General features: G+C 42.7%; 1 protein-coding gene across 3 annotated transcripts in view; it reads right to left on the bottom strand.

Moving 5' to 3' along the window:
- The window catches only part of SOBP (sine oculis binding protein homolog), a 112721-nt gene extending 97779 nt beyond the window's left edge, over positions 1-14942 (bottom strand). The window contains exons 1-3 of one of the 3 annotated variants that reach the window (XM_079298702.1): positions 14579-14942; positions 5540-5678; positions 3533-3718 (exon numbers count right to left, since the gene is read on the bottom strand). In XM_079298702.1, coding sequence (XP_079154828.1) covers positions 3533-3718; positions 5540-5678; positions 14579-14674 — 421 coding nt within the window. In that variant the 5' untranslated portion in view covers positions 14675-14942. The remainder of the gene's footprint in view (positions 1-3532; positions 3719-5539; positions 5679-14578) is intronic. The other 2 variants (XM_079298701.1, XM_079298700.1) reach the window with 2 other exon arrangements.
- Between the last annotated feature and the right edge of the window lie 2319 nt (positions 14943-17261).

Below are 17261 nucleotides of genomic sequence, written 5' to 3'. Positions count from 1 at the left end.
TGTAGACACTCAGTGCTACACATAGGTCTCATGCATTTAACTCAGCCTTTTTTGGATTGAGTTATGAGGTACAGCAAGGAGAGAGTGCCTTTATTGGGGCTGTTTATATTTGCTTAGTAGCACTCTGATGTTTTCCAGAATCATATAAGCAAATTGGAACCTAACATTTCGTTTGACTAAAACAGAAATCTGAACAGCTTGAAGATAAAATTTTAGTCAGACTACCCAAAATTATTTGGTTTTCAAATTAAAAAAAAACCAACAAACCAAACAAACAAAAAACCCCCACCAAAACAAAAACCACTTTACTGCAAAATAGGCATGAGGGGAAAAATAATAATTCTGTAAATAATAATAATAAAATAGTAATTTTGTTAACCCTTCAAGGTTTTAACCTGGTCATATAAAATATGAATGCAAATAGGACACTTGTTCAAAGTTTCCAGCATGCTCAAGGAAAACTTAATCTGCTGAAATATTCAATGACAGCTTCCTAGACAGTTTAGGATCAGCACTCCTTCCTCCTCTTTTTCAAACTGATAGCTGTTTCTGACAAAGAAGCATATTTGCCTTCCTAGAAATCCTGTTTTTCTTGGCTTCCTGACTACATCTTTTCTACCTCTGCAATTGCTGTCTGTGCACATTGCAGAGTATCCTTCTCTTCAGGTTTGTGATCATACCCTATGCTCTGCTCTACTTCCTCTTACCTGTATTGAATCTTACCAGCAAAATTATTCAACTAATATTTCAATAGATCTGCTTATCCTCTTCAGACCATTACACACTCCTGTCCTAATGAATACCTCAGCCTGTCTCTCTGACACCTCTTTATTCATGCTGACCCTTCTGTTCAAGATCAATACAGCAAGAATTAAAGTCTTAATAATTCCTCCCTGAGTGCTCACTCCATATTATTTGCTCAATAAGGATGGACTGCACCATCTTTCCTGTCCTTCAGGTTCATGATTTAGGTATCATTTTTACCTATGGGCACTCCCTTTTGAGCTAAATTGAAGTCTTGTAGATTTTTCTCCTGTAGGATATCTAAAAGCTTTTCTCATCCATTCATAAGCTCTGGACACATCCTAATTCTTAGCCTCCCAGTCACTACAGTTCATCACTGCCTGGTGTTCTCTCTGGCCTGTAATGTAACTTTGCCCTCTGTGTGTCCACACAAAACATGCTGTTAAGATCCTTTTTTCTGCCCAGAATTTTAACCTTGAAACTTTCTCTTGGCCTCTTGCTGCCTCTCTCTCCTGTGCACTTACTCAATTTATCCACTCTAACGTGGATAAACGCTTTGGTGTTCATGGCAGGTCAGTCACAGCCTGTCTGTTTCCCATGCTCAAAATGTAAACTTTCTCCTTATTAATTAGTGATGTGAGTCTAACCATTTGCCTGCTCAAGTTAAAGAAGCACCCTTGTGCTGTTTCCAAAGTCATCCCCTCTGCTTGCAAGGGACTCCAAGAAAACATCCCCAGAGTTACTCTTGTCTGGCTTTGTATCACTCTGAAGTTTTCTGCTTTGATGTTGTGCCCACAAAACGGTGTCAAAGTGCAGTGCCAAGACCACTGCCTTGCACATTGGCTCTCCTGGAGCCTTTGTACTCCCTTTCCTACCAGTTGTTTCTTGCCAGGCTCTTTGGGGTGATCATGGCTAGGGCACCTACGCCCTAAGATAAAACAAACCATTACTAGCCATGCCTGTTGCAAATCCCACAAAGGAGGTGATTCTCCTCCCCCCTCCAATTCCCCCAAGCTTTGGTCTCTAAAACAAAGGTGAGATAAATAAGTTCATCTGCTCAGAAGTCATGGTAATCTAGTGCTCATTACCAACCATGGGATAAAGTCAGAAGAGGCAGAGATTATGTATTCGTATCTCCTGTGCAGGTACAAAAATATTCATTGCTAATGAATTAATTAAAAACCTAAAGGTAGAAAACACTTATGAAGAGCTCTCTCTACACATTGCCCTTAGAGGTACATTTGAACACAGGATCATATGTTGTAGGTGGACAGGCAAAGAACAGAAGGCAGTTGACTTGGCCAAGATTCCCCTGTGTCCACTTAACTACTGTTGCAGTAATTTGTTTTTCTACTTCATAGTTCAATCTCCTCCTGCTTATTTAGTGTCATAAAAATCCAGCAACTGTGGCAATTTGCACAATGCATGCTATAGCCTTGTGTTCACATACCACAAATTCAGCATTCTGGATTCATTCGTGACTCAGATTGGAGGGGAAAATAGCTTGGGATGGCACAAGCCCTTGATTAAAGCTTTAGGGCCAAATCAACAGCAGCTGAGGATCCAGCCCATATGGCCTGAGATCTTTAGCTGTGTAAAGGCTGCAGGAATGGGCCCAAATAGCTTTGGTAATTAGCAAATATCATATAAAATAGATTGAAAGTCTCTGGCAAGGAGCACGTATTGAGTAACATTTGAAAATTATTCATAGCATATTATACACTTCTTTAGAGATAAAACTCAATGACATAAAACAATAATTTAGGGGGGTAACTGTACTCTATTATACAACCAACAACAGGCAAATGCTTTCATGGATCAATCAGTATTTGACAGCTGCCTTTAGACAGTGTTATGAAAGGCAGAAGTGACCAACACCTGGGATCTGATCCTACAAGCAGCTCTGGCTCTGCAGAAGCACCCTGGCACCTGCCAGCATCTCCTTAGCCCTGTGTGTGGAGAGCTGGTCTTCTTGGGCAGGAGTTGCACGTCACCCTGTATTCCTCTGTGCCTTGGTCACTTGAGAACAACCACAACAACACCCAGGGATGTCCATGGAAGCAGGACTCAGCCTGCTCCTCTCTGGATTCACCAATTTTCTCACCGTGTGGAGCAGCAAACAATAACACAACAATTAATCACCCTGGTGTAGCCGTAAGAGCTCCTCTCACAGATTACAGTAAGCAGCATGCAGAGGGGAATAAATAATTTTTCATGCAAACTCTGAGGAATGGCACGTTAGAAAACCACTCCTGATAAAAATCTAATGAAAATGTAAAACCTCAGTGCAGTCTCCTGGGTAGCATCAAGATCATATTAAACCCTTGAGAGACAGCGGTCAGGGATTTCAATGGGAATCAAGAAACAGTTTTCCCAGTATGAGCTTGTTAATCTGATATAAAGACATGATGCTGATTTGATGGCTTTGTTTCTTTCACTGTTTCCTTCATGTAGCCTATTTTTAATTTAATAATCTTCCATTAATTTAGTTAAAGGCTTTATTCACCAGAACATTTTTTTTTCCAAAAAGCAAATGCTATTGAAGAGCTGAGAGCACAATCCAGCATGAGAAGTGTCACAAACAACCCAAGTTTGTTGTCATTGCATTAGGGAGAGCTTTTCAAGAATACTCAAGGGATTAAAGCCACTCCCCCACTCATTTTTAAAGGTCCCTGTGACTAGATTTTACTTATTTAGAAATCAGCCCATTTGCTAAGAAACCTTGATCCAGTGGTCTCAGGATGGAGTCAATAACAGCAACCATTTTTACATGTTCGTTTGGATTTACCTGCTGGTGGCTTTATGAAAGGTGGTGGAATTAATGGGACAATAATAGGTACATTCCCATGATCCTTCGACCCTGCTGGTGAGTCTGATAGTCCATTTCCTGTGGCAAGCCCTGGGTAGCTTGGGTTTATATTGTACGGTGAAATAACACTGTCCTCAGGCAATTTTGGTTTTGGCAAAGAATTTTCTGTAAAACACAAAGAACACATTGTACAGTATGACACATAAATTTCTTAAATGGCCCTACATACTTTCACCAATCTCTTCATTAAATTACTTACCCTAATACAAGAATGGAGCACAAAACCCCCAGGTATTTTCCCTTTAAAAGAAATTGATACTTTCCAGTAATCTTCAGGAGTGTTCCATTTTATTCAAAATTAAGCTCACACTTTCTTTTTGCAGAAGGTAAAAGATGGGATTATTTTATCATGCATAGCCTTAGTGTGCCTGATTTAGTCAATGGCATCCTATTCTTGTACTTCATTTCTAGTTTGCATGGTGATCACATTCGGTGTGCTGCGACTTCACCAGCACGAGGAGCATGAACTGAAGAATAAAAGAATTCCTATTCTCTATAAATAATATGAGTAGTAATAATGAAAGGAATTTAAAGAAAGGAACAAAATATTGAAATCACAGCAAAGTGTGCATAAAATGATGACAGTTATTATTCTAATTCTTTAATCCCAAATCACCTCAGGATTCTTTCTTGTAGGAATTTCTCTAATATATGTCAGCCATGGGACTCCCTCTTCTCCCATCTTTCAGAACAAGAAATGTGCTTTATCCCCCTCCCTTTTCCCCTGGCATAAACCAAAAATTTCTACCTGTCACAGGCATTCGACACCTATGGTACTTAAAACATTATTTGTATCATGTGCCTATAAAAAAAAGTATGTCACAAATTTCATCAAACAGAGTGGAGCCAGCAATCATTCAGTAAAATACAATAAATAAATATAAGAAATAAATTAAGTGCATTACTATACAGGAACAAGTTTCTTCAAAGGTAGCTTAATGACATTACATTTTCAATGAAAAATAAATATTGATCACCAATGCTGTTACAGAACTAACAAGCTGCAAACATTCAATTTTAACACAATTAGGTTGTTCTACCTTACCTCTAATTTTTTCCCCTTTTTTCTAGCCATCTGTCCCTCAGCACTGGTCTCTGTTGTCAGTACTCATTGCAACACTCACTGAATACAATACTGCTGCTGGCTATCAGAAAGAAAAGCCAAACACTGCTGTCCACAAACACAGTGAAAATAAAAGCTGCTGGAATTTCCTCTCTTTACCTCACCTTTGAGAAACTTCTGTTGGATAAGTCAAGATGGAGCAATTTTCTACTCTTCTCCTTACTCTGATGACAAGCCCCTATCCATTCCCTGAGACTGAGGAGTCAGAAGGCAAAAACTGAATGACTGAACAAACCAACAGGCTCTCATCCTTTATATTTTGAATCACAAAGATTTAGCAATGTCTCAGACAAATTCCATCCATGGAAAACCTTTACCATTGTGCAGAAGACAATGTAGTACAAACATGGATGAGAAGTCTTTAGTGAACTTTCACACTTGTTCCTACATGTGTGAATATTCCCCAAAATCTCTTAATCTTTTCAAAAGCTGTAGGCCAACCAACCTTAGTATGGGAAGCAAAAGGGTTCCTTAAGGCCACCCTGCTAAGAAAGTCCTCCCTCCTTTCTCAGTTGTGAGTAGTTTACTAATACCACAGACACATGGCTTTCAACTGACACACAAAAGGCATTATTTGTGAAGATAGATATCAACATATAACAATATATCAATACACCAACAGTAAATTTGTTAAGTGACTTTCCTCATAGCCAATTGGCTTCCCTGTACCACAAGGTACTCTCAGATATTTTTATGTAAAGCAACCAAGACACAAGCAGCAGAACATGCTTCACAATCAACACCAGACAGGTTGAGCTATTAATCCTTCTCTATATGAGCACAGAAACATGAAGTCTTGTTACCTTTGAGAACAGAAATGTGCTGGCGGCTTTCCCCATCTGCTGAGTAGTTCCTGAATTCAATATCTTCTCCATCTTTCAGTTCAACCTTATCATAACCATACCAGCCAAGGAGCTCATTCATAGTGTTTTCAGCAAAGTTCTGAAAGAGAAAAATTACCTACTTATTTATGTAATCAATAACCATTTGGAAGGAAAGGAAGACTGCATAAATCGAACCATATCTGTGCTACATGAGGAAGTGTCAGGTTTGGCCCACCTCCTCAAAGACTAATGTTCATTTCATAACTCAAGTGCATAAAGTGAAATGCATTTAAATCTCCGACTGGCACATGTAATTATGACAGGGACTCATATGTCTGTAATTTAAAGAAAATGAAAAGGAGAGTAATTTATGACTTTTGCTCTGACATTCAATGTCAGAAATATTTTAACATACATTCCTCACACGAACTTGTCCGTGTTGCCATAAAATATTTAAGACTGCAGCAAGAGAATAACAGAAAACCAAGAGTTTTTTTTCAACCAGCAGTTAATCAATCTTACTGCATTACAGTCTTTTCAGCTGGAGCAGGTCACTGACACAATTACAGTTCCTTGAGGTGTCCATGAACCAAATCAAATAAAATCACAGCAGACGTTTTTTCTCAGTTATAAGGCCTTGCATAGTCAAAGCACTTAAAGATTCTTCACTGTGAAAGCATTCTACCATCATTTTTCATACAAACATTTATCATGTTTGTTTAAGAAAACCTGTCTCAATTTTGCCGTACTTTTTTTCAAACCAATTTCCAAGTGGCTGAGTGGTTACATTTTATGTTTGTATGAAAATGCAAAGTATGGAACATGACTGTCATAACCCTCGATTTCTATTAAAAATATGTCCTCTAGGTCATGAGGAAAAAATATTTCTGTAGAAAATGTTCATTATTGGGCCAGGAGATTTAGTGGAGTAAGTTAAGAAATCTGCAGCCAGGCAACAAAGCTTTTTGAAACCAAATAGTGCCACAGAGCTGTACAGCTTATGGATTTAGGAAACTACCACAGGAAACCAGCTAATGAATTATTGCAATGGCAAAGATCAGTTTAAAGTAGTATGACAACTATAAGTTGAAACAAAAAAGCCACACACAGAGCCTTTCTATTTGGTTTCTGCAATATTTTTTATTATAAAAATTCCAAACTTCATATTCCTCCAAGATCTTGACTTCTAAAATAATGCTTCTGATAAGCACTGTCTCCCAGGACTGAGGCAAAGGAATAAGGAGAATACAACACCAATTCAAAACAAACGGTAAATGTCAAATTTGCAGGTTGCCAGATTTGGTCTAGTAACTGCTCTAGCTTAATTTTTGAGTGGGAGAAAGTCTAATGATAGAACACAGCAATTCTCCAGTCATTTAAACAAATAAATAAAATTAATCAGATGATAATTGCTTTTGAATTCAAAGCTACAGCAGGCGCTGTGCCCCAGAACCTCGGAGCGCTGCACTGCTCCTGGCTCATTCATCACACTAGATTACATAGGTGTTCCTGTCACTCAAGGAGCACTGTAAAGCAGCTATAAGCAATAAACACAAGCAATTTGTACTCTTCCAAGAGTATCATCTGTGCAATTATGCTACAAACAGATTTCAGGAAAAGAAAACCCAAAACAAAACCCCAGGGCAGACCCCTAAAGCATCCGTTTCCTTTTGGTTTTCCCTGTCTGCATTTTCACCTTCCTATCTGATGGAAGTCACAATTCTGGGGATGACCTGTGCAGCCCCAAACTGCTGGAAAATATTCCACCATCCCATCTCTGCTTCTAGACTCAGCATTGTAAGTATGATATGTGAATTATGTCACTACTACAGTTTTCAATGAGTACAGTGCAGTGTAAATGTGGCTAATACCTACATCATTTGAATGATACTGATGTTTGAAACCCATGGGTGCCCAATAACAAAATTACCTGGACCTGGGGAGTCAAATCTCACCACTGCAGCTCACCCAAAATTGTGTGAAAGAGCCAAGGTCTGCCAGCTTCCCTTGCTTTGCTAAATTTCAACTATGGAGACACAGCCCCAGAGACTAATCTAGCAAGGTAGAGACCAATTGACAAAGTCTTACCAATTTAAACCCCATGCAACCAAATTAATTGACTAGCTCTAAATTTGCCTCCTGTGGATGCTTTGTGTTTTATTTGCACTGCTGATCAACTCAGACAATGAATAATTTCTAATTACTGTCAAGGAATACATAAGCAAGGTTGCACATATGTTTGCTTTTTCCTGAAAATTCATACATGTATCTGTCCCTTCGAAATGTAGTCAAAATGATAATTGAGTTTGTAATGGCACCAAATTTAAGTACCTTTCACATCCCATTTAAACTACCCATGATAAGTGATGTACCAAAACGAACACTCATATTGACAAAAAATAAATTGCAGTTCAAAATCACTCATCATAGAGATCTGATTCTTTTATAAAATAGTAAATCAATGAGGTCTTTTCTACCAGCTTCAATGAGAGTACAATGAGGTTGCATGCCAGCAACAACAAAAGTAAGCACCTTTTTAACACTGATTTCCCAAAAAGAGTGGCTTGGATTAAAAAAACCAACCAAACAAAAACAAACAAAAAACCCCAGCCATTGTCCTCCATAATTTATCTTACCTACTACAATGCTGCAAGTCACCCTTAATACCATTCTCTCTGTGAGTAGCAGCCAGAGCTCCATTACACCACACTGTGTTCACAGCAAATGGAAAGCATGACCCCATCCTCAGCAAGATGAGTGTCAAACCTGAGAAATGTTATTTTTCCACGCTGACTCTCTTGCATAGATGGGTATCCAAAGAACATCATCACCTTCCCTGACTCCTGACTACAACACCCATTTGCAGAGATGTGTAACACCCTGACAATTGAGATCTGAGCTGAAGCTGCCCACTATTAATCCATTGTTTTAATGTATTTTCCCTTCTTCCATTTCAATAGTAGACACAATACACATGGATTCAAGACATGGTGACAAGATGGGATTTGTAAAGACCAGTGTGGTGGCAATAGTCAAAACACAAAGGATGAGATAATTTTTCTCTATGTGAATGCAGGGGAGGTGGGAAAGAAGAAAAAGAAATGAGACAAAGATCAGTTCTTGGAGAAGCTAAGGAAAGGAAGAAAGCATATTAATACACAACTTGTACATGCAGAGCAGAGCATCACTGAAAGATACACAAGTTTCAAAGGCGTAATGAAAGAAAGGGTGACAATTGTAACACTTAGACTTGAGAAAAGCAGGAATGTGGACTCAACACTGGAGCAGGCAAGCAGAAGCAGCAGTGATCAAGCAGGCTAGATAGGAGTCAGAGGAATTGCAAGATAATAGACCTGCCAAAGACCAGGGAGGAAATGTGAAGGCAGGTGTGGATGACCAGATGGACGATGTGCAAGGATGAGAATTGCAAGGAATGTGCAATTCAAAGCTTCAGCAGGAACAGGACAGCAGAGGCACTACTGAGGCTGCCACCCCAAATCCACAGCTATGCCAAAGGGCTGGGACGATGTGAAAGACCAGGACAGAGAGAAAACCTTGCTCAAAATCAATAAAATCTCAAGTCTGCAATCACACTGCTAAGCTGGGAACCCAACATCCAGTCAGCCCAAAGGGAGCCCCCACGCAGGGACCCACAGATTTCATTGCAAAAGCAAAGCACAGAGCCTCACTTCAGCCAGGTGTGGAGGCAATGTCCAGTCTCCTGCACGAAAAGACCAAGCCCTGGTGCCACACAGTGTGACCAGAGCTGAGAAGAAAACCACAGAATAACTGTCCCACATCCTTCTGTGCTCATTCTGCCACACCATGCACCAAGCAGACAAGCTTTAGAGACCACAGTGGAAACAACAGTCCCCTCTGCAGCTGCCAGTGGACCCAGGCAGTTGGTTGACATCCCACAGGAGCCAAACCTCCTGCTCTTCTCTACTGACAGAGCACCATTACAGCTGCTGACTGCCCGAGCATTCACTATGGCTGCAGCACAACCAGCTCATGCCTGCCAAAGAAACTGGCCCAAAAATGCTCCAGTGCCCCAGTCACACTCCACAGCCAAAGCCCTTCCTTCCCAATAGATGGCAATTCAGCTTTTGCCCACTGCTAAGTCCCAAACCACTTATCACCACTGTAGGGCAATGTGTTATTTGTGTGTTTTAACTGTATGATTTCTCTATTCTTGTACTACACAGAAAGATCTTCCCTCCTGGAAGAGACAGAATAACTAACTGTTATGCTCATTGATATTTCTACTTGAATTTGCTCCCTAATTCCCCTGAAAGATGAAGAAGAGCATGTTGACTCACTAGACTGCAGTTTCCCTCCTTTCTGAATCTGACTTATATGCTGGGCAGTAAAAATATAATCAGATTTATTCCCACTTCAGTATTCACTTAATCATAACAGTACACCTACAGTTTGATTTTCACATTACAATGCACTATTTCCCCAAATCTTTGCTAATTAATACATTCTCAAGCTATGTCATTTGTGTGTTTCCATCTTAGATCTCTTGTTTTCCCTTCTCTATGAACCTTATTCACAGGGGGCAAGGCCTGGCTTCACTGAATGAGGCCTGGCAAACATGGAGGCAGGAAACACAGGGGAGAATGAGTCTGTCAGACTCATTTTCTTCTAGGTTTTACTGCTGAATGTTTATTTCAGATCTGGGAGGAAGCATAGTGGCTCCATTCCATTTCCTTGCCTGCATAACCCACTCAGTGCAGAGCCCCACAAATTCACTTTTCACTTTCACTGCATCAAGGAAATAAAAATTATTGTGGAGGCACTATTCAAACCTGGATCTTTGTTCCAGCCCTCAGATTATTTGCTTGTTTATGTTTTAGCCATACTGAATTCTGTGATTAGACATTTATGCTATCAGAAAGCAAAACTCCATGATGTTTAATTTCCTTTGTTCTCTCAAGTACCTTTGATTCTGCAGAATCCACTTTGTTTGGAGAAGCACTATTTCTGCAGTGCCCTGCCAGGTAAGGCTCCCTGTGCAGACATCCCACAAAACTTCCATGCATGCTCCACCTCGCTCTCCTGAAATAATACAATTGATAAAGCCTGTCTGCTTTTCCACTTTCCTAAAGATATTTTTTGCTTTTCAGGAGAGAAGGGAGGAGTTTCCTTGGAATCTTCCGAGTGCTCTGAGCAAACTGGATCGCTCCAGGCACAGGGCTGCTATGCCTGCTTCACCACTTTCCTCTTTCTGACAGTAGTACTTTTAAATTCCAAACAGGGACTATTTAAACACTAAACTGAAAGATATTCTGATGAGTTTACTATCAAATGATAACAGATGGGGCTGCCCTAAGCTTTAGGCACCAGGAACAAAGCCAAATTTTATATACAAATTAGTTTTTGAGAATATTTATGGATAGCAAACTCCTTGGGTGCATGGAGCAGCCCTGTGAAATTACAAGGTAAATTAATTCTTAGCTTTCAACTTCTAGAGACACATGGATACATTGCCTCATCTGTGCAAGAGAGCTTCCAGTGCAATTCAGTACTGGATGTAACCTCACTTCACAGCATTGCTGAGCACCTAGCTATTCCTCCTGAGCAGCACTGCTACCTGGCAGCAGGATGGCAAATGGAAATAAGCTGAGGAGAGATGGATGAGGAACCCACCACTGTGCCTAAACAAGTGTTTTCATCAATTAAACTTTTACAAATATTTTGGTCTAAAAATAGTAGTGGGTTCCCTGATGACAATAGGCTTGGATCTGTGAGGTCTGCTACCCACCAGCAAGTGAAAAACGGCACCAAACTGAATTTCAGAATAACTATCTGCTTTTCTTCCAAGGCACGAGGTGAATGTTACCTCGGGAAGAAAAACTGGAAAGCCTCATCTGAAGGAGGAAGGAGGACAAAAGGAAAAACAAGAAAATATGAAAGAGTGGCTGTAAAGGTCACAGTGTAACAAAACAGTTCCTCCTCAATATATTTTTCATGGAAATGGAATATCAGAAAACTGTGCAGAGTCATGTACTTTTCACACACAACATTGTATCAAATTAAAATTTGTTATAACCATCCTGTACATTAGGTTAGCGATAACAAAAACGTAACCCAATATCTGGCATAAGGAAAGAGTGAGCAACCTGAATATCCACCCAGTCATGTTAAAACCAAGCTGCGACACCACTGTTGGAAAACACTAAAGCAAGCAGTTAGGTGTTGTGATCTTTCTCAAGTAAATATCTGACTGTACCAAACAGCAAATCTTGAAGGAAGTCTCTGTGATGAGGTAATATTATTGCTTATTCATAGTGCCTTGAATTTACTGTACTTAAAATAGACACTTGTACCAATGGTCTTTTTATTATCCAAAGGGGGGGATAAAAAGAAATCACATATACACCAGTCCTTTTTCTTACTGCTAGCAAAGGGAGGCAATTCGATCCAACGTGGGCTGAAACCTGAGTAGGTCACTGTACACCATGATAAAATTCCCTAACCCTTGAGCCAAATTTCCCTGAGGGGGCCCTCCTACTTCTCCTTTACTTTCCAAGCTGACTTTTCCATTCCCTCTCTCGTCTTTTCCTCCCCTTCATCTCTTTCATTTCCCCTACCTTAAAGCCTTGATATCTGATCTGCTGCTGATACTCAGGTTACAGTTTTTACAGCTTAGGCTGTCTATTGCTGTATACATTCCTTTCTTTCTGCTCTGCTGTGATTACTTACCAGAGCTTATTTTACACTGGTCCAGATGAAAGCAGTTCAGATGAAGGGAAACAGTCAGCCTGTTTGAACATTACAGATACAAACCTACACAAGGGCACATTGTGCTCCCTCTGTCATTTCACTGCAAACATTTTGCACACTGTAACCAATTTGTTACATTATTGTATTCTCCCAGTTTATTAAGAACAACTAGACATCTTAATTAATCAGTAAAGAAAAAGGGTGAATGATCACCACAGGATTTTACTTTTCTCAACCAGTCAAAAATTCAAGCTACTTCTTTTTCCTCCCTGTCCTTTTTCCCTCCTTAGATGATAGCAGACAACTGTCAGACTAAAAATGCATAGCAGATATATAGCATAGTTTATGCTGAAAGGTGGGCTATGGAAGGTTCTGCCACAGCTGTCTCACTCTCAACCAGAAATCACATGGGTTCAAAATGTCCTTTTTACACACACTTACATTTTAAGTCAGCTGAAATCTTGAGGTTCCTACCCTTAAGAAGTGAGCCATGATTCAAAAAGAGAAATTCTCTGCACGAAGGTTAATGCCAGTGCTTAATACCAAAGCATTAGTTTAAAATTGTGTAATTTTTCTCCTTCACACAATGTTGTTTTTGTTTCTTCCTCACCCTTTCAGACAAACATCTGTTATACTGTAGAAGAACAACTATCTCCCAAACCGCTGAGTGTGCCTGCAGCCAAAGTAAACAAAACAAACCCAGAGGATCCAGCACAGTCAGCCTTTATATCCAGCCAGGATAACATTTCACATGTTTTGATTAAAATTAGCTAATTTGTAATTCTAGAACCTATGAAACTTAAAAGCTGCAATCCATATAGATCGCATTAGGCGATGCTCTGAGGGGCCAATGCCCTGTACTACAGACCTCTGCAGTCCTCAAAACTATGTGGGATTACAGTGAGCAATAACTCTCCGGTGGCTGCACAGAGCCCTCTCCGAAAATAGGATGTGTCACATATCTCACGAAGAAAGATCCCGCTCCTCTGGACTTGAAGCTACTACGGTTTGTTTCCAAAGAGATGCACCAACACGTTATTTTGTTTGTGCCTCTAACACTACTCTTGCCCACATTTACACCTGAAGTGCACACAGAACCGTGTACACGCTCATTACACAGGCAGCAAGAGCAAGAACGCCTGCCCTGGGCAGGAAAGGGCACCTAAGCGAAATTAGTGGAGTGCAAAAGAGGGGAGGGGACGGCGCATTCCCGTTTAATTTTATATGGGGAGATCAATGTTCCGGAAAGCAAAGATATTTTCACTAGGCATCATGCATATTTATACACTCGCCTATATAGTATACATACTATGTGAACGACTGACATTTTCCAGGCAGTCTTCCACTTACAATCAGCCTTTTAATAAATGACATATTCAAATTAAATCTCAGCAGCTTTATCTCGTAGCCAGACTATGCTGTTTTAGTCACTTTATCCGCGCATGTAACAACAACAAGTTCAGCTGAAGTCTAGCAATACATTGTTACCAACTTTGGGGAATTAGAGACACCAAACAAACAAGCATGAAACAGACATGGAAAACAGGCGCAAAAAAATAAGACCGGTCCAGCCTCGAACAGCGACTTAATGGTAAAAGAAGTTCCAAAATAGCGGTTTTGTGCCATCGCAGCCATCCCAACATCTGGAGCGGCCGCCAGGGCACAGCTGGAGTGGCACCGGTTCCTATCAGGCAGGACAGCCCTCCGCGCGGTAAGCACAATTCCATCGAAAGCAGCCCTCGGACAAGCCACCTTCCAGCGACACCTCTGCGCTGCCGAGAGCCGCGGAGCGGAGCAGCGCAGGAGGAGGCGACAGGGACAAGAGAGAAAAGGGCTCTCCGCGCTCAAGTGAGAGACCGATGCGCGACTCAGACCGCAACGTTTCACTTTGACAATTTAATTACACAGTTGCAGCTGGCTAGTGAAAAAAAGGACAGAAATGCGGTGCTTAAAAGAGATGTCTTTCTTTCCTAACTTTAAGGGCTTCGCAGCTACCTGAGGGGGTGTCTATAGAAAGAAAGAAAAAATAGGCTCATCATTGGCACCCGAGGAGCTTAAAAGCCCAACGAGAGAGTTATTTTTAAAAAATAAATAAAGCTGGTCAATGAACAGGATTTGCAGCCTGTGAATTCGTCTCTGTTTGCAGCCCAGGAGGCGGAGTTGAGACACATTCAGTGCATCCTACAAAAAAAAAAAAAATGACAAGAGATCCTTTCTTATTTCATCTCCATGCTCGGAGGCGGGGGTGCGGGGGGGGACCCCGCTCCCGTCCCCATCACAGGCACCTACCTTCATCTCCTCGTTTATCTCCCGCTTCACCGGGTGAGCCGGCTTCCTGCTCCTTTTATTTTCGGGAGGTCTCCCTTCTTTCTCCATTTCTGCCATTTTTTGCGCCTACTTGGTGGTGGTGGTGGTGGAGATGAAATGGCTGCTGGTGCTCTGGGGGGGCGGGGAGGGGCGGGGGGGGGCGGCGGCGGCTCTCAGTGGTGGCAGGCGGCGCCGCGGAGGGCCCGGGGGGAGCGCGGCGGCGGCGGCGGGCGGGCGGGGGGCGCGGGCGGGCAGGGGCGCGGGTGCCCCGGCGAGTCAGCCATCTTCTGCCTCGCCGCCGGCCCGCATGGGAGCGGCGGGGCGGGCGGGCGGGAGGCAGCGCGGAGCGAGCCGGCCCCGCGCCTGCTGTGGCGCTGCTGGCGGGCTGCCGCGGAGGGGGCGGCGGAGGGAAGGGGGAGGCCGGCCCCGGACCGCCGGCGGGCGGGGCTTGCCGGCACCGAATCGGCCGCCGCTGCCCGCCATGGGAGCCGGCGAGGGGGGAGGCGCCGAGCACCGGGCGGAGCGGAGCGCGGCGGAGAGGAGGGGGCGGTGCGCACACGCCCCCGCCCCCAGCCCGGCGTGGGGATGGGGATGGGGATGGGGATGGGGGCCCGGTGCCCCCCAGGAACACCCGAGGGGTCCGCCCGGCCTGTGCCCCTTCGCGCAGCCGACCCGACCCGTCCCGACCGCTCCCGTCCCGTCCGGTCCCGTCCCGTCCCTGCCGCTTTCAGCCGAGGCTCTCCCCTTGATCACTCCTGTTTTTCCCTTTATCTGCGGCGGGGAGGTGCGGATGAATGGTTCGGTGGGACGCGCTTCAGCGAGGAGGTGCCGGATTACAGCACACACTGTGGGCGATACATTGATTATTCCTAGGGTCTGCTTTCCCGCTTTCCCTGGCGGTCCCTGATTACTCGATACAACACGTTACGGCACGGGGGTGTCCATTGTTCCGACAGACAAAATTGTAACTGTACCGGGTTTCTCAGTGCGACTGCGGTACACCTTAAAATGATACTTTTTTTTTTATAAAAACATCCAAACCCACAGTCGAGAGATAAACTGTGTTCCGTGTGGGCATGAGTAGGCTTCCCATAAAAATCTCTGTTTAGCCTGTCAAAGACAAGTTCGGTTTGCGTGCAACAATGTCTAATTTACATTCTCTGTTTCCGAAGCTTTAAATCACTGGCTCTTTTTAGCATGAAAAGTTGAGTTCAACTTTGTTCGTTTCGTTACTAAAATGAGCCTTGCCTGCCTGCCTGTCAGAGCGATTAGAGACACGGGGCACATTTTCCCCCGTGACTTTGAGAATAAGAAGAAACGGGATTTTGCACAGTCTCAGCTGTTAGAGCATCGAGCATCAGAAGATGAGATAGCTTCCAGATTGAGCCCGTAAAATCCTAGAGCACATCCGCGGTGGTAAGGTCACGGCCGCTACGAGGCGAAGGTGCTGCCACTCCCCTCTGGGTGCTGCCTGTAAGAATCAGGCAGATGTTGGAAAAAGCCCAGCCCCGATCGTTTGTTTTTGGCAGAGCAGCAGGACCTCGCAGAGACCCTCGAGAAGGCTCTGCTGACAGCAAAGAGTTGCAGGAGTTCAGCCGCAGCAGGACTCATGCTGTAGCCTCGGACCATTCCGTGCACCCCAGGAACACAAGGTCTGGCCTCAAACCCAACAAGCAGCAAGCATGAGAAGAATCCAACGTTGAGGTTTTTTTGGGTTTTTTTTCTCTTGTTTGTAGTGTTTCAAAACATAGTGATTTCTCAAAGCTGTGAAAACTAACTTGTAACTACAGGTAACCTTCAAAGGATGATGTTCAATAGGGAGGTTTCCCTCTTCCTGTGCCACTCCACCACCAGCACAACCTCACCTCTATGTCTTGCTTATCGTATTCTATTACAAACATATCAGTACAGTTGAGCTCTCATTAAGTACAGGAGATATTCCCAGAATCTCAGTGTATTCTTTCACACAATAAGATAGACAGCACAAGGGGAAGCTGCTTTTAAACACAACCTCACATGGCTCTTTGAAACCTTTTCCAGCTTTTGACTTTTTTCCAGCCAACCTCAGACAGCTATTCTGCTCTGAACAGCCACCACCTTGCTGATACATTAAGTCATTCTAATGAAAAAGACAAAACTGGTTCTCGTATTAAACATATCACTAGTTTCTCTGTAGAGTGGATGGAAGAGTTTTAAGGAAAGCATTAAAACTTCTGCGAAATAGAATATTGCCTCAAATGGTTCTTGTTCAGTAAAACATCAGAGGACTACTTCTCAGCACTTACTGTGTGTATTGTAATAAAGCACTGGCACTGTTTCATTAAGCACTGCATAAATTTAACAGGTTTGAGTTGACAATCTGACAAAAAGATTAATCTCAAACTCCCAGCATAAGCAGAACTTCCTTTAATGTTGGAAGATACTTAGGAGAAGGTATTTGCAAGCCTAGGTGATGTGAATTGACTACAGCAGGTTATGGGGAGTAGACCAGAATGAATTTTCTTCAGGATCAAGTCTGTCATTCCGGTTTTCCTGACTAACATCTGAAGGTTTGGCTGCAAATTGAAGCTCTTCCCACCCCTCTTGCTACCAGTTCTGAATGCTGATTCTCACTTCTTGATCACCAAAAGTAACAGCATTCAGCTGGGGTTTTTTCACAGAATTT

The sequence above is a fragment of the Erithacus rubecula genome, assembly GCF_903797595.1.
Source record: "Erithacus rubecula genome assembly, chromosome: 2".
NCBI classification, from domain to species: domain Eukaryota; kingdom Metazoa; phylum Chordata; class Aves; order Passeriformes; family Muscicapidae; genus Erithacus; species Erithacus rubecula.
The sequence above is the reverse complement of the archived record's forward strand: the minus strand, read 5'-3'. Positions and strand labels throughout refer to the sequence as shown.